This window comes from Nerophis ophidion, linkage group LG14 (genome assembly GCF_033978795.1).
Source record: "Nerophis ophidion isolate RoL-2023_Sa linkage group LG14, RoL_Noph_v1.0, whole genome shotgun sequence".
Lineage (NCBI taxonomy): Eukaryota > Metazoa > Chordata > Actinopteri > Syngnathiformes > Syngnathidae > Nerophis > Nerophis ophidion.
Genome location: NC_084624.1, coordinates 3677906 through 3695994, shown reverse-complemented (window position 1 = coordinate 3695994; position 18089 = coordinate 3677906). Strand labels below are relative to the sequence as shown.

At 39.7% G+C, this 18089-nt stretch overlaps 1 protein-coding gene across 10 annotated transcripts; it reads right to left on the bottom strand.

The window, feature by feature from the left end:
- Window positions 1-2: 2 nt before the first annotated feature.
- On the bottom strand, window positions 3-17321 carry fubp1 (far upstream element (FUSE) binding protein 1). 10 transcript variants are annotated; one of them, XM_061919650.1, is made up of 20 exons: window positions 17162-17321; window positions 13778-13901; window positions 6516-6551; window positions 6393-6429; window positions 6256-6302; window positions 6097-6168; window positions 5964-6021; window positions 5715-5877; window positions 5538-5636; window positions 5289-5453; window positions 5106-5208; window positions 4676-4915; window positions 4443-4603; window positions 4210-4361; window positions 4058-4134; window positions 3835-3960; window positions 3521-3595; window positions 3030-3092; window positions 2627-2793; window positions 3-2548 (listed from the first exon to the last, which is right to left on the bottom strand). In XM_061919650.1, the coding sequence occupies exons 1-20, from the start codon at window positions 17246-17248 to the stop codon at window positions 2528-2530; spliced, it is 2073 nt and encodes a 690-aa protein (XP_061775634.1). In that variant the 5' UTR covers window positions 17249-17321; the 3' UTR covers window positions 3-2527. The 10 variants fall into 10 exon arrangements, with proteins under 10 accessions (XP_061775634.1, XP_061775631.1, XP_061775632.1 ...); XM_061919647.1 differs by lacking the exon at window positions 3521-3595 and adding an exon at window positions 16814-16849 and having other exon boundaries at window positions 3835-3966; window positions 17162-17301; XM_061919648.1 differs by lacking the exon at window positions 3521-3595 and having other exon boundaries at window positions 3835-3966.
- Between the last annotated feature and the right edge of the window lie 768 nt (window positions 17322-18089).

Genomic DNA, 18089 nt, shown 5'->3' with positions numbered 1-18089 from the left:
GATTATTTGTCACACCTTTATTAGTGAACAAGAATCAACAGTAGTGTGAATATACACAAAACAAGATTTTTTTTTTACTTCCCAATGCATGCTTTCTCTTATCCCTCATTCCCTCCCACATCAGGAAAGTTGTTTTTTTTTTGTTTTTAAAAAAGGCAGAGCCTGAGTGGGACATTTTAAAATACTAGCCTAATATTTAGCAAAAAAACATGTTTTAAGTTCAGTTCCTGTCCTCATCCAACTTTCTTAAGCATTGCAACCATGATGACAACCAATCAAGACAGCTCAGTTCACTCATAGCATTATTAAAAACAACCCAAGCAGAAAATATGACTGACTTGCACTTTAGTGTCACAACAATTCAATTTCAATTTCATGTTTTTTTTTTACCTTAGCACTGGAGCTCTTGCCCGGCCTACGCTCGGCAGAGGGTTTGACTCCTTTTGTGCGTAGGGGGGACAAACTACGACAGATTCTAGCACCTAAAGCTTCAGCGTCCTCCAACACTGTGAGCGAGAAGTGAAGGCATTTAAATAATACATCGGCACTGCACTTGACAACCACCACAGAACAATTGATTCAGGAAAAGGCAAAAATCAGCAATAAATCATGTATCAACCCTGACCATCAGCTTTACATGACATGCACTTTTGTTCATTTCACCCAGTGAGAGAAGAGGGGAAAAAAACAATGCAGACTACTGTAACATTTCCTCAAAACCAACAAGTTTGTGCTCAAGTCAAGTCCACAAAGTCATGTAACAAGTCGTACAGGTCTTGCAGTTAGCAATGAAAAGGTGAGCATTTCTTTGCATAGATCAAATTTAAACACTAATGACTCCTTAGGCTTTGCTTACCTGGGTTACTGCAGCAGAACCTAAGGTGCAAGATCTGAGGAAGGGGGACACTGCAAAGATCAGATATATGTGTATATATATATATATTTGCAGTCAAAATGATTACGTTCTGATCTGGTCATCATTCAATCTTAAAAACAACTTTCATTTGTGCCGAACAAGTCCATGACTAACATCACATGCTCAAATGGAACATTAGCAAAGAGAGAAGGCTAGAAACATGCTATGCCGTGATATTTCATCTTCGCACTGAGTGACATCTATGTTCGAAATAGAAAAAAAAAAAAAAGGGGCACAGGGAGATTTAAAAAAGGACAGTCAAGTCAACAACCGATGAACCACTACCAAAAAAACCGGCCGACACAAAAGTGATCAATTCAACGTCTCGACCATTTGAGTCAATTCTCACGCAGCGCTTTGGAACATTGGATACTTACCCAAGACAAAAAGGGAAATGGCAAGATTTGACATTAAATAAACTTATATATTGATATACTTTGCGAGCATCAATAATTTTGTACTTACAGGACGGGAAGGCTCAACTTGGATGAAGACTGCGAGCCTCCAGATCTCATATTAGACTAACAGTGGCACAGCAAAATTCATTCCTTTTGTGCATTCTTTTTATCAAAACATTTGTCAGAGAAAGCGTAATTAGGTTACAGTCGACAAAACGTTTCAATGCATCAATGTCATACAGCGGCAAAATGTACCTGACTGTCCTAGAAGAAGAACAGTGTGCACACAAAATAGGGACACTAATTAGGCAACATGTTTTTTCGCTGAGCAACAAATGGACATAAAAATAATAATACTTGCTTACCACTTGTCTACACTTGCCTGTGGGGGAGGAAGTGTCTATATAAGGGCAAAACAAACAGTGCATACGATTTCCACCATGTCAACAAAGCGTGCCACTGCGCAGTAGTTCATGTAACAAATCACTTTCTGTTCTGATGTCTGGCTACAGCATAAAGTCAAAGCATGGAAGCAAACAGCAAGGGTAAGAGGAGAATCAACAAGAACCCATGGAGTGTCTTACAGACAGTTGGAGAGAAACAGGACAGTATCACTTTGTGTCAATCACATTGAAACCCACACACGGCCTGCTTAACCATTCTAGCGCCACGCCCCTAAAATAAGAAATATAACCCCCTTTTCTCTAAGATGCTTCCCAACTTACCCACACAGGAGGTTTCAGTTAGTTTTATTGCAAAAACAGGCAATAGCATTTTTTTTAAAACTGAGATGATTTACATGGTAATGTCTACAGTTTAATAATAAACATGACTTCTAACCACATTTAATGTAGATACAGGGCTGGAATGACCATATGAAGAGTTAACTCACTAAAAACAAAGCATTTACAAAAGAAAAAGAAAAACAAAATGGAGAATGTGCTCGGCGGGTAATCTGCCATCTATGTGAAACACTTTCAAACCAAGGAAATTTAAGATCTTCATCAAGGCGTCTGCATCCAAACATTTAACAAAGGATTTGTTTTCGACAATGAAGCATTTACTTTATGTCCACTTCACATTACTGGCCCTGTGCAGGAGAAATACATAGAAGATACATTGCATGTTAACAGCGAAAACAGTAGACTCCCAAAATAAACAGCAAATCCTGTTCAGAAAGGAATGGTTTGGTTAAACGACGCTGGATCGGCACTCACTGGAACCCTGTAATGTCCTGCAGGGGGCGAGGAGGTTAGGAAGCAATCATGGACTCTTCCATGCACATTCTAATCTAGGGAGGGAGGGGGCATACCTGAGGGGCTTGTGGCGCTGCACCCATGTTCTGAGGGTTGCCTGTGCCATAATAGGCCGCCTGCTGCCGGTAGTACTCAGCCCAGGCGGCGCTGTAGTCGGGTTGGCCGCCGGCCTGGGCGGCCGGTGCCGCAGTGGCTGGCGCCGCTGCCTGAGGAGCAGCTTGACCTAGGAGTGGACGGGTGGATTTGATCAACCAAATCAGACATTTAGTTGAGCTTTACCACACAAGGAAATAGTTTATAAGAAGGGGAACGAACCCGCCACTGATCTTTATAAATGGGGGTCAGAAACCTTCTGCTTTTATATTGGGAGGCTGTCATAGCAGCATCTTCACTGCAGAAGAGCTGCGTGAGGGGAACAGCTGCCCTTCAAAATTTGGGTAAGTCGCAACAAACACTCACCTTGTTTCTTATAGTACTCCTCCCAAGCTTTAGTGTAGTCTTGAGGCTGTTGAGGCTGTTGACCTGCAGAGAAAAGACGACACTTTGTCCTTCAGTACATCGTGCCATCACCTGGGATCCGCAACAGCATTCCAAGTATGCACAGCCCACATACACATGACACTGTCCAATCAATAGAACGCTGAAGCACACATTGCAGCAATTTAGACAAAAATAGCATGTCCAACAGATCATCTTAGAAATAAGACTATTCCTAATCTCAGGAAGTTTGTCCAAAACTCCTTGCAGGAGACATTGAGTATGGTGCAGTCTAAACAGCACAGGCCGTTCAGGGCCAAACCGTGTGGAGGTGTACCGGAAAAGAACGGCTCCACAACAAGCTTGAAATACTAAATCGCTCCCACCCAGTCAACTGATAGACAATAGCTGACAGCCTTGTTGCTGTTTAGACTGTCGCATTGTTGGTGTACACTGAGACTACAGTCATATACCCATTTTCTTGTAATAATCCTCCCAGGCCTTGGGGTAATCTGCCTGTCCACTCTGACCTGCAGCCTGTGGGTCACCTGTTAAAAAAAACGGTACTTGTAATTATTAAATCCTTCTGAATAGGTCTTCCTCCACCTGCCTGGGGGGCTGTAATCCTAAATATGGTGGACAATATACCATGTCCCTGGCCGCTTTTAAAAAAAGAGGTTTTAAGGTCTGGTAAACTGTTTTGTTCTTTTGTCTCCTGGCAACCAAAATAAAGTTTAAGACTAGTCCACTACACTATACTTCTCCCATGCTCATCCGCGACTATTACCTTGACCATTGGACTGAGTAGCGCCTGGTGCTCCGCTGGTGGGGGTCATTGGAGCCTGCGGTTGTTGTCCATACTGGGCATAGTAAGCAGCCCACGCAGCAGCATTGGCATCAGCTGCTGCTTTGTCTGAACCCATTGTAGGAAACACAAAAACACTTTCAGAGAAATCTGTCTTTTAGGACATTCGAGGCAGACTACATATCCTGCAGTGTTGGCTACTCACTTGGGTCAGGCTGTCCCTGTTGCCAGTGGGGGTAACCATTGCCCCACCCCTGAGGCTGGTAAGGTGCTGGGGGACCACTTTGGGGGCGGGCGGGAATACAAAAAGTTAGGCTTTGCACTTATGAACCACATCAGTTATTGTACTGTATTTACTGTGGTCCTGGGGGTCCCTGGTTGAAAGGTCCAGGGTTGTATGGGCCCATGGGAGCTCCTGGGGGTCCTGGTGGTCCAGGAGGACCATGTGGACCTGGACCTCCATGTGGACCAGGGGGACCATGTGGGCCACCCATTGGAGTGACGGGTCCCTGAACAAATACAAAAAAAACTAAATTAAACATGTACAGATCTATTTTTGATTCTATTCTTATGCAGACATGTGTACTTACCCCAATTTTTTCTTCTACCAGCTGTCTGGCATAGTCGATCTGCTGGGGGGAGCCTCTGACTGTAAACATTTTTACGTTCGGATCAGAGTTTGGAGGGGGGTTCCTCTGCAGCTCAATCCTTGCTCCGGACTGTTGGCTGATGCCTTTAATGGTCTCACCGCCTAAGAGAAGTCATCACAACAATAACTTATACCCAATCTTTGCCATGTGAGAAGGTCCCTTGGTGATCTTACCTTTCCCAATAATGAGGCCAGTCTTCATGGTTGGAACGGTAAAAGTAAACTCCTGCAGGCCACCAGGGGGACCCATGTTCCAATTGCCCTGCCCACGACCACGGCCTCTTCCGCCACCGTGACCAGGACCACCTCCAGACTGGACGCTCCTCAGCAAGTCGGTAATGATTTCTGCTGCGTGTTGGGCCTGGTCAGGAGGACCCATGATCTGTGCTATCCTGTCTGGTGCACTGCCATCATCTGAAAGACAGCAAGAAAGATATTAGATGTCATCATTGATACATTTCTAAACAACTGGTTTCTCCTTCATGTGTCTTTAGTCTCAGATCATTTAGGATTAGGTGTATCCATCAGTTTGTCAGCGTGGTGCATGAGTTTTCCTCATTGACCTTCATCAAAAAGGGAATCCAAGGTGGGTCCGGTAACTCACCTGGTTTAAACTGGATCCTGACCCCAGTATCACTCTGTATTTTCTTGATCATCTCTCCATTTCTACCAATGACAATTCCAACTGCAAACCGGGGAACAGGAACCTTGCGAGGAAGAGAAAGAATGCATTGACATTTCTGCTGGAAAACACCCGCCTGCCTGCCTCAGAAAGAAACAAACTTACGTCCAAGCCGTCCCCTCCTCCTCCTCCCCCGCCGCCACCACCGCCTCCTCCTCCTCCACCGCCGCCTCCTCCTCCTCCACCACCTCCGACCCTGGAGCCATACTCGCCCCTCTGCTCTCTGAAGCCCTGGTCTCTGATCAGCTCCATCACCATCTCTTTAGCTTGCTACCAAAGACAGTTTCAGTCAAGGTCAGTCTTCCCATGGGAAAAAAAAAATAGCAGCTGCTATCAAGAAGCACAATAACCCACCTGAACTTTGAATGGCTCTCCCGAAATACGAAGGGGTTTGTCTGCGCCTGTGTTTTGGGGACCATCTTGGATCATGACCATCTTTACTCCAGCTCTTTCCTGCAAAATTGAAAAACCAGTGTGTATGAGCTGACAGTACTGGCAGCTACATTGGCCTGTTCCATTCCGAACACATACCTGAAGGCTCTTGATTGTCTCGCCTCCCTTCCCAATGACCAGGCCGGCTTTAGTGGAAGGGACCATAATCTCCTGAACTGTCATGCCTGGGCCGTCATTGTGGTGGAATGCTGGGGATGGCCGTCCCTTCTCAACAATCTCCTGGAGCAACCTCTTTGCCGTCCTATTCGGAAAGGAACGATGATAATTTCACACAAGGAAGCGCAGTATAATAGCATCAGAATACTGTAGAAAGCATTTAGTACTTACTGGATGGATTCTGGTGGTCCTGTCAAGTTCACTGACCTATCAGGCATCCCTCCACTGTCTATAAAGCAGTAATTTGAACATGTAAAAACAAGATACTGTTCAGTTTCAGTGAATGGATCAAATCCAAACGTACCAGGAGCGATCTGTATTTTGCATCCAGACTCCTGCTGCAGACGTGATATTTGTTCGCCGCCTCTTCCAATAACTGAAAAAGAATAAAAACGCTTTAATGTCACATATTCCATTGTTAACACTGACCAGATACTCGCTAATAAGTGCTGAATGAACTTACTGAAGCCAACCATTCCATCGGGAACTTTGTACTCTTCGGACACTGCCCTGAGAGATGGAAAAAGGATCAAACTGATTAGCTTATTAAGACATTGCAGGGTGGGGTAACCTGGGTTGTGCCCTACTCAATTAGCTCACCTTGAGGCGCCACCCATTCCTCCCATGGCAGAAAAAGCTGGGGAAAAATGAATTGTAATGAGACGACCAGGCTATAAATACATTTGCAAGGTTACCACTAACTGTTGCTGTCAGTAAACCCACCATCATTGGTTGCCACTTTCTTCGTCTCTGGTTGGTCTGCGACGACATAACATAAGCATCAGTAAGTGTATTAACACCAACTTCAACCCATACACGGGAAATGCCAGCCTTTTCTGCAGTTGTTTGACTAAGGGGAGACTGAAACTATATTCCCATTCAGATACTTTTTTTTTTATTACTTATTTAAAGGCTACAATTAATAGTATATTTATTGTGAAGCTTTTGCAAATAAACCACACTTCTGAGACCCACTTTGCAAATAGGACTGCACTGATTAAATCGAATATGGGAAAGAAATTGTATTATTCTGTTGCTTTGAGTAATAAAAATGTATCAAATCCAGACAGCAAAAAGTGCCCAGTATTTTAAATACGCAGGTATAGTTTCTCACAGAAAGCTTTGGCATGGGCTTGTTATATCTGTGTGGCGACAAACAGTGGAGTTTTTTTTTATTTTTTAGTAATGCACATTTTAACAATGCAATTCCAATTATGTGCATTTATAAAAAAACAATAAAAAGGTTGTGGTAAGCTGATTTTTTTTTTGGAATATTCAAGCTATTCTGAGCATTTTATTCAAACAAAACTAAATCGATAGATTTACTATTAAAATATTCCGATAGCTGCAGCCCCATTTACACACAAAAATAAATGATTAAAACATTAACAAATCCTCTGAGTTTTATAGCACCTTTACAGTGCATCAGCAAATAAAACTTAGCTGTACAACTTAGTATAGATAAACACCAATGTATCGGGTGCTATAGAAACCCCACTTAAAATACCAAAGTCCTGCAAAATTTCATGCTATAATGAGTATGTGGCAGGGTTTCCACCAGATTGCCATGATACCTGTGGCGGTGGGGAAAATCATTACGATGCATACATTTTTTTTTTTTAAAAAGAAAAGGAAAAAAATGTACACACATTTAAAAACATGTCTGTTACTAGTACGGACATTTTATTTATATATACCTTTGCTCTTTTTTCAATTGATGCTGTTTATTGTACAAATGTACACACATTTAAAAACATGTCTGTTACTAGTACGGACATTATTTTATATATAATTTTTCTCTTTTTTCAATTGTTGCTGTTTATTGTACAATGTAATTTGTTGAGGATATTTCAACTGTCTAGATACTTTTGAGTTTTTCTTTATTTAAACAACTAGTAATAAATTCAGCCTCTTTATGTGGTGTTACTTAAGATTGTACTCATGTTTAAAGACTCCATGTATACCAAAAGTGTCTACTGTCCCAAAACACTCAAGATGTCTCTCCTTAAAAGCTAACACCCTCCTGTAATATTAACACATTTTGTACTTGGCTGTCCGCAGGTTTAGCTCTAATACGTCTGCAGACAATCGCACTAATCTAGCCTATATCATAACATTTAGTTTCGGCAGTGGTGTTGCTGGAGTCAAAGTCCTTTTTGGCGGCTGAATTTTCGGTGCATCACCAGTAAATAGTGCACAAATAAGAGACATATACACATACATATCTCCATTCATACTATAACGGTCTACTGGTGTGCAATGTGCATGTTGCTGTTCATTTTCACATGATCATGAACACACCATGTCTGAGGTCAAGGGGGAATGACAAAGAATGAGAAAGGAGATTGACATGTCTGAACGAGAGGAAATCCGTGTTGGAATTGGGCCGGTCGTGTGCATCACCTGTAAATAGTGCACAAATAAGGGACTATATCTATCTATCTGTATGTATGTATGTAAATATATATATATATATATATATATATACATATATATATATATATACATACACACATTCATACTATCACGATTTGTTGGTGTTCAACGTGTATGTTGCTGTTCATTTTCCCATGATCATGAACACACCATGCCTGAAGTTAAGGGGGAATGACAAAGAATGAGAAAGGAGACTGACGTGTCTGAACAAGAGGGAATCCATGTTGGATTTGTGCCGGTTGTTAAAATAAAGAGTGGCAATAAAAGTTGAAAAAAAAAAAAAAAAAAAAGCGTCACACTTTGTGTAACTTCTGAAGGCTACAGGGTTGTTCCCATACCAATAATTTGATACTGGTACCAAAATGTATAACGATACTTTTCGGAATGAAAGGGAACTACAAAAAATGTCAGGATTGGCTTTATTTTAACAGAAAATCTTACAATACATTAAACATGTTTCCTATTGCACTCCAAAAACAATCTTACAAGGATAAAATATACATAAAAAATGCATTAAAGACATTGGGCTTATCTTGTAGCACTCAAAGAAATTTTTTCCATCCTACATTTCGTCTGCCATAATCAAAGATTAGGTTAGAATGCATCAGAAAGTTTATAGTTTCCACTCCTTGTCTGTATTATAAGAAAAATAAAATTAGTAATTACTATAAACAAAAGTATGGATAATGTAAACAGATAAGTCATGTAGCAAGTAAAACACACATTGTAAAAGACCTTCAGTATATCTGTATGTGGAATTAAATTACGGAATGTATTAGCAAAGCAATCAAACAATATACTAATATGATCCACTTCAAGAAACTCTTCAAACTTTAAGTGTTTACAAAGTACAAAGAAGAACAACCATGCTAAACATTCTGATTTCATCCATCCATTCTCAAAATAATCTTAACATATGAAACATAACTTACTTCACCAATTATTTATTTTTATTGTGATTACTTACTTTCTTCCTTTAGTTTATTTCGAACATGAACACACTTACAGTATGATACATTGCAGTTTCATGATTTCACTTTACATCATGTCCAAAAGGGACTAGGAAGAAGAAAAGCTTATTTAATCCTACCCCTTTCCCACTTCAGAGCGTTTACAAGTATATATGATCATTTACTGACCTTTTGATAATAAAATAACATCTGTGAATTAGAATACATGACAGGTTTGTCATATTTAATCAATGAATTTAGTCATTATTAACATACTGAGATGCAGAATATCTTATTTTTAATAAGGTTGAAAGTACTTCCCATAATTATTCTTCTTTGTACTTCGTAAGCACTATTAATTTGAACAACCTCTTAAACTGGATCATATCAGTAAAATGTAACTTTTTTACTTAATCTATTCCATAATTGAATTTCACAAGCTAAAAGGTTTTAAGTTTTTTAAGCGCATACAAATGTTTTAAATTAGATTTTCCTCTAAGGTTATATTTCTCCTCTTTAGTTGAGAAGAAATATATATACTCAAATACTTATGGAGTATATTGTAAAAAAATTGAGGACAGAAAGTGAACAAAAGTTTTAGCAACTGTTATGTAAAAGAAAAGGGGTAGGATTAAATAAGATCTGCTTCTTCCTACTCCTTTTTCGAACATGTTGAAAAGAGAAACTGGAAACTGTGTTGCATCATGTCGTATGCTTGGATGTTCAAAATATATTTTTGCCTTTTAGGACAAAAAATTACCATGCTTATGGGTTGAGGTTAGGGCTGGGCGATATATCGATATACCGCGGGTTTGTCTCTGTGCGATATAGAAAATGACTATATCGTGATATTGGACTATACGTTCTCACGCAGTTGCTTTTAGCTGCGGCCATTACATTAAAGGCTCTTCTCGCTCTCTCCTGTCTCTCCTCACAGACAGCAAGCCCACATTGCTGCACGGGCGTTAGCTGTGATGCTAGCAGAGCCGTGCAAGTGGTAACACGAGAGAAAGAAGGTGTAAATGAATTCCCAAGAAAAACAGCAGGGGGTCCATCATCTGGCGGTGGTTTGGCTTCAAGTGGGAATATGTCAAACAGACAACCTTAATTTATCAAGTGTGGTGCAAAAGCATTGCTAAAAAAGTAGCATCACTGCTAATATGTAGCATCATTTGAAAAGTCACCCGCTAGAGAATGAGGAGTGCCTCCGTACGTCAACATCTCCATTCGGTGCCAAACGGCCACCCCATCAAAATGCCGAGGCAAATATTTCCAGAACAAAACCGTATGAAAAAAATAGTCAACAGAATTTAATAACGTCCTTAGTAACCTACCACATAGAACAAACACTATTTGATTTCCTATTATGCAGTTCATTTTTATTTGACACTTAAAATGTCTGTGACAGTCTTGCACTTTCTGTTTTGGAAAAGACATGAAAAATTGTGCCATTGCTTAATAACTGTCTAATAAATACACTTTTGGTCAATTCACCTGTGATTTCCTTCTCTGCATGAAAGTTTAAAATGAGCATATATTAATGCAATATGAACAAGAATGTTTTAATGTAGACACATAGAATCATCATACTGCTGTGATTATATATGTCGGAGCCTCCGGCGACCCTTGTTTCCATCAAGGGGGTGGATGTGGACATGATTGAGGATTATAAGTACCTCTGTGTAAACATGGACAACAAGCTGAATGGATCAAAACAAGAAGGGACAGAGCCGCATCTACTTCCTCAGGAGGCTAGGATCTTTCAACGTCTGTAGAAAGATGTTGAAGATGTTCTATGAGTCGGTGGTGGGCGCCTTCTTGTACGCCGTGGCTTGTTGGGGCGGTGGGCTGAGAGTGAGGGACGCAAAGAGACTGGACAAGCTGGTAAAGAAGGTCAGTAACGCGGTGGGAGTAGAGCTAGACTCTCTGGCGGTGGTGTCAGAGAGAGGAAGTCTAGCAAAGCTCCTACCCATTATGGACAACACCTCCCACCCACTACACTCGGACCTTGCGGAGAGAATGAGGATGTTCAGTGGAAGGCTCAGACTCCCAAAATGCAACACGGAACAACAAAAGAAGGTCCTTCATACCGACAGCCATCAGACTGTATGATGCATATGTTCCTTTTGACTAATTAAACGTAGAATATATTTATATTATTCATGTATTATATATATAATATGAGATATTTATTATTATTAATAGGGGTGTGGGAAAAAATCGTTTCGAATACGAATCGAATACGTTGTGCGATTCAGAATCGATTCTCTTTTTTTTTTTAAATCGATTTTTTTTAATCAATCCAACAAACCACTAGACAGCAATACCATAACAATGCAATCCAATTCCAAAACCAAACCTGAGCCAGCAAAACTCAGAACTGCAATAAACAGAGCAATTGAGGAGACAAACACGACACAGAACTAACCAAAAGTAGTGAAACAAAAATAAATATTATCAACAACAGTATCAATATTAGTTATAATTTCAGCATAGCAGTGATTATAAATCCCTCATTGACATCGTTAGACATTTATAAAAAATAATTAAAAAGAACAATAGTGTCACAGTGGCTTACACTTGCATGGCATCTCATAAGCTTGACAACACACTGTGTCCAATATTTTCACAAAGATTAAATAAGTCATATTTTTGGTTCGTTTAATCGTTAAAACAAATTTACATTATTGCAATCAGTTGATAAAACATTGTCCTTTACAATTATAAAAGCTTTTTTTTTTTAATCTACTACTCTGCTAGCATGTCAGCAGACTGGGGTAGATCCTGCTGAAATCTATGTATTGAATGAATACAGAATCCTTTTGAATCGGAAAAATATCGTTTTTGAATCGAGAATCGAATCGAAAAAAATCGATATATTATCGAATCTTGACCCCAAGAATCGATATTGAATTGAATCGTGGGACACCCAAAGATTCTCAGCCCTAATTATTAATGTTTACTGTGAGCGAACTGTGGTGCTGAATTTCTCCCAGGGATCAATAAAGTACTTTCTAGGGCTGGGCGATTAATCGCGGGTTTGTCTCTGTTCGATATAGAAAATGACAGTATCGTAATATTCGAGTAAACGTTCTCACGCAGTTGTTTTTAGCTGCGGGCATTACACTACAGGCTCTTCCCACTCCTTCTTGTGTCTCCTTCTCACAGAGTGTAAGTGCAGGTTCTTACATACGTCAAACACGTACACGCCCTTGCCCAGTAGAGAGGTAGCAGCGTGGCTAACGTTAGCCGTAATGCTAGCGGAGTGTTACGAAGGTGCGAATCTGGTAACAAATGAAGGTAGAATTAATTTCCAAGTAAACAGTACTGGATCCATCGTCTGGCGGCGGTTCGGCTTCAAGTGGGAATATGTCGAATAGACAACTTTAATTTGTCAAATGTGGGGCAAAAGCATTGCTACCAAAAATAGCATTACTGCCAATATGTAGCATCATTTGATAAGTCACCTGCTAATAACTTTAATAAATACAGTTTTGGTAAATTGACTTAGTTGTGATTTCCTTCTCTGCATGAAAGTTTCAAATGATCACATAATAATGCAGTATGAACAAAATTGTTTTAATGTAGACACATAGAATTATCATCCTGCTATGACTATATGCATCAAGTGTTCATTCAAGGCTAAGGCAAAATACCGATATATACATTGTATATGGCGATATGGCCTAAAAATATTGCGATAATAAAAAAAGGCCATATCGCCCAGCCCTAGTACTTTCTATTCTATATGTATCAAGTGTTCATTATAGGCCAAGGCAAAATATGGAGATATATATTATGTATCGTGATATGGCCTAGAAATATCGAGATATTTAAAAAAAAGGCCATATCGCCCAGCCCTAGTTGAGGTGTAAAAAGATAAGCAGTTCGTTTAATTACCAATTCATAACCACTACAGCAGTGGTTCTTAACCTGGGTTCGATGAGTCGGCCTCAGGGGTTTGGCGGAGGTCAAAACACACCCGACTCATTGTGTAAATACAAACTTCTCCCTATCTGCATATTACAGATAGGGCAACAGCTGAGTGATTTGCAGGTGTGTAATTTGTTGTGAGTTAATGCACTGTGTTGGTTTTCTTGTTTGAACAAGGTGATGTTCATGCACAGTTCATTTTGTGCACCTGTAAAAAAACACGGTCACATTTAAGTATGGGGATTATATTCACCATTAATTAGTTATTAACAAACAAATTAGTAACATATTGGCTCTTAATTAGTCATTATTATGTACCTATTGATGCCCTATTCGGCATGGCCTTATTATAACCCTAACCAAAATACTCTAAGTCTTTATTACTTAGAATATGTTACCCTAGCGTCCAAATAACTCAAAATTCAATATTTGTTATTAAGAATATGTTCCCCATTCTAAAGTGTTACCAAAAACGAATAACTTTATCTTGAATTTGAAAAAAAAAAACATTTTATTTTTCACTAAAGAAGGGTTGGGTGTATGCACATATGAAACTGGGGGGGTTCGGTACCTCCAACAAGGTTAAGAACCACTGCAATACAGCATCCACAAGGCAAGCATCACTGTTAACAAAACTGGCATTGGATTCGATTTGGAACCACTGACCGATATTCAGGTTAGGCATTGGTAAATACCCACCAGCATCCTCCAAGGACCTTTTCTGCCCCCCGTAGCCGAAATCCCCCGATGGGGGTGCTGCAACTCCATCGCCGCCTATTTTCGCTGCGATCTGAAATGCACAATAAAAAACAGACAAAATTAAAGCTGCAAGCAGCGATGGGCGGGACCCACTTTGGCTGCTGCCCCCGCGACCCAAGCCCAGATAAGCATTAGTTAGCCGGCAGAAATCTGAACAAATATTTCACACGTAGCGGTTCTTTGAAGGCGCGTAAAATCAAAACCGGAGCAGTTATTAAAACTCTGAATAACTTTTAATCAGAAGGGTTCAATCTCTCTCCTGTGCGAGTTTGAAGCCGACACGACAAATGCGCTCAGAGGAGATAACGTTTGAAAAAAGGTGACGGGTTTTTACAAAACTTTTGTTTTGAAGGGATAATTCCCAACTTCCTGTTGATTTTTGCTGAGGGATGTCAATTATTAAAATGTAGGTCTAAGTGAGACCTACATAGATGTTTTTGTTTCATGTTGCTTCGACATTCCTAGTGGAAGTTACAAGCAGTTTAGTCTGCGTTTTCTTCCTAGGAGCAGTTTTATATGTGTTTTAGTCCTAGGGGGCGCTAGAGCGCAATTTTGAGTTTTGGTGTTTTTTGTTTTTTTTATTAGATCGCAATTTTCGTCAGTCTTGATGTGTGTGTCCAGTTTGGTGAGTTTTGAAGCATTTTAAGGGGGTCAAATTACAGCTCAAAGAGGCAAAAATTAAAAAATGTTTGGAAATATTTGTTTTGAAGGGGTTTTTGCCAACTCCCTGTTGATTTTTGCTGAAAGAAGTCAGTGTATGAAATCTATGTCTAAGTCAGACCATAATAGAGGTTTGTGTTTCATGTCTCTATGACATTTCTAACGGGAGTTAGAACCAGTTTTGTCTGTGTTTTTTCCTAGGGGGCGCTAGAGCGCAATTTTGAGTTATCGGTTTGGTTTTTTATTGGATGGCAATTTTTGGCCAGCCTGATGTGTGCGTGGAACTTGGGGAGTTTTGAAGCATGTTAAGGGGGTCAAATTACGGTTCGAAGAGGCGGTGGAATAATAAAACCTTAGAAATTCAATAAGGTCCTCTGTCCCAAAGGGACATTCGGTCCCTAATAATAAAGAATAATAAAACCTTACAAATACAATAGGGTCCTCTGTCCCAATGGGACATTCGGTCCCTAATAAAAATTATAAGGATAAAACCTTACAAATAAAATAGGATCCTCTGTCCCAAAGGGACATTTGGTCCCTAATAATAATAATAAGAATAAAAGCCTAGAAATACAATAGGGTCCTCTGTCCCGATGGGACATTCGATCCCTAATAATAATAAATCCTTAGAAATACAATAGGGTCCTCTGTCCCAATGGGACATTCGATCCCTAATAAAAATAGGAATAAAACCTTAGAAATACAATAGGGTCCTCTGTCCCAAATGGACATTACGGTCCCTAATAATAATAATAATAAAACCTTACAAATAGGGTCCTCTGTCCCAATGGGACATTTGGTCCCTAATAATAATAATAAAACCTTAGAAATACAATAGGGTCCTCTGTCCCAATGGGACATTCAACCCCTAATAAAAATAAGAATAAAACCTTAGAAATACAATAGGGTCCTCTGTCCCAATGGGACATTCGATCCCTAATAAAAATAAGAATAAAACCTTGGAAATACAATAGGGTCCTGTGTCCAAATGGGACATTCGATCCCTAATAAAAATAAGAATAAAACCTTAGAAATACAATAGGGTCCCCAGTCCAAATGGGAAATTCGGTCCCTAATAATAATAATAAGAAGAATAAAACCTTAGAAATACGATAGGATCCTCTGTCCCAATGGGACATTCGATCCCTAATAACAATAAGAATAAAACCTTAGAAATACAATAGGGTCCTCTGTCCCAAATGGACATTACGGTCCCTAATAATAATAATAATAATAAAACCTTAGAAATACAATAGGGTCCTCTGTCCCAAATGGACATTACGGTCCCTAATAATAATAATAATAAAACCTTACAAATTTGGTCCTCTGTCCCAATGGGACATTTGGTCCCTAATAATAATAATAAGAATAAAACCTTAGAAATACAATAGGGTCCTCTGTCCCAATGGGACATTCGATCCCTAATAACAATAAGAATAAAACCTTAGAAATACAATAGGGTCCTCTGTCCCAATGGGACATTCGATCCCTAATAAAAATAAGAATAAAACCTAAGAAATACAATAGGCTCCTCTGTCCAAATGGGACATTCGATCCCTAATAAAAATAAGAATAAAACCTTAGAAATACATTAGGGTCCCCTGTCCAAATGGGACATTCGGTCCCTAATAATAATAATAAGAATAAAACCTTAGAAATACAATAGGGTCCTCTGTCCCAAAGGGACATTACAGTCCCTAATAATAATAATAATAAAACCTTACAAATACAATAGGGTCCTCTGTCCCAATGGGACATTCGATCCCTAATAACAATAAGAATAAAACCTTAGAAATACAATAGGGTCCTCTGTCCCAAATGGACATTACGGTCCCTAATAATAATAAGAATAAAACCTTACAAATTCGGTCCTCTGTCCCAATGGGACATTTGGTGCCTAATAATAATAATAAGAATAAAACCTTAGAAATACAATAGGGTCCTCTGTCACAATGGGACATTCGATCCCTAATAACAATAAGAATAAAACCTTAGAAATACAATAGGGTCCTCTGTCCCAATGGGACATTCGATCCCTAATAAAAATAAGCATAAAACCTTAAAAATACAATAGGGTCCTCTGTCCCAAAGGGACATTCGGTCCCTAATAAAAATAAGAATAAAACCTTAGAAATTAAATAAGGTCCTCTGTCCCAATGGTACATTCGGTCCCTAATAATAATAAAACCTTAGAAATACAATGGGGTCCTCTGTCCCAAAGGGACATTGGGTCCCTAAATAAATGAGCACGTTCTTTGATGTAGCAGAGTGGGGAAGACTTGCATGCTGTGGCCTTGTGCTGCTCTCGTCTCCGGAAGTCTGAAGCAACAAAGGAATGACCGTCAGGTCGTATCTGTGCTGCCTGGCTTATTTACACGCACATAGTTAGCTCACATATAGTTAGTACTTGGCTATGTGTGTGGTTGAATAAACCGAATATTTACAGTGGCGTTGTATGTGTTTGACTTTGACAGTATTTGCTGGCCGCGCTAACTAGCTTAGCTCAAGGCGAGGTCGCCAGTAGGAAAAAAAAAAAAAAAAAAAAAAAAAAAAAAACTCGACTAAATCCGCCGTTCACACGACAAAAAAGGGAATTAAGACGTAACATAAACGCTGCAGCAGCGTTCTCACCTGTCGCGCCCGCTGAAGCGCGTCCTTAAAAGCATCATTCATCCCGCCACCAGACGACGGAGGAGCCACGCTGCTGTAGTCGGACATATCTGGTGCTCTTCACCTCCAAGGCGCTACAAGATGGCGGTTTACTTACGCGGGAGGATGACGCTTCAGTCCAGGAGGAGGAGGGGGGTGGGCTGTCTCGCGATACTTGGGTGCGCCTGACGTCATTCTACGATAGTTGGTTTTTGTTTCTAAACCAGGGGTCTCAAGCTCAATTTACCTGGCGGCCACTGGATGCAGAGTCTGAGGGAGGCTGGGCCGCGAGAAAAGATTTAAAAACGTTTTTTGATTGATTTTGATTGAAACTTTTATTGGTAGATTGCACAGTTCAGTACATATTCCGTACAACAGTGGTTCTCAAATGGGGGTACTTGAAGGTATGCCAAGGGGTACGTGAGATTTTTTTTTAAATATTCTAAAAATATCAACAATTCAAAAATCCTTTATAAATATATTTATTGAATATTACTTTAACAAAAAAAGGAATGTAAATTAATAAACGGTGAAAAGAAATGCAACAATGCAATATTCAGTGTTGACAGCTAGATTTTTTTGTGGACATGTTCCATTGATGTTGATGTTAAAGATTGATTTTTTTTTTTGTGAAGAAATGTTTAGAATTAATGAATACAGATGGATCTCTATTACAATCAATCAATGAATGATCAATGTTTACTTATATAGCCCTAAATCACTAGTGTCTCAAACCACAACAAAAACCACTACGACATCCTCGGTAGGCCCACATAAGGGCAAGGAAAACTCACACCCAGTGGGACATCGTTGACAATGATGACTATGAGAACCTTGGAGAGGACGAAAGCAATGGATGTCGAGCGGGTCTAACATGATACTGTGAAAGTTCAATCATAATGGATCCAAC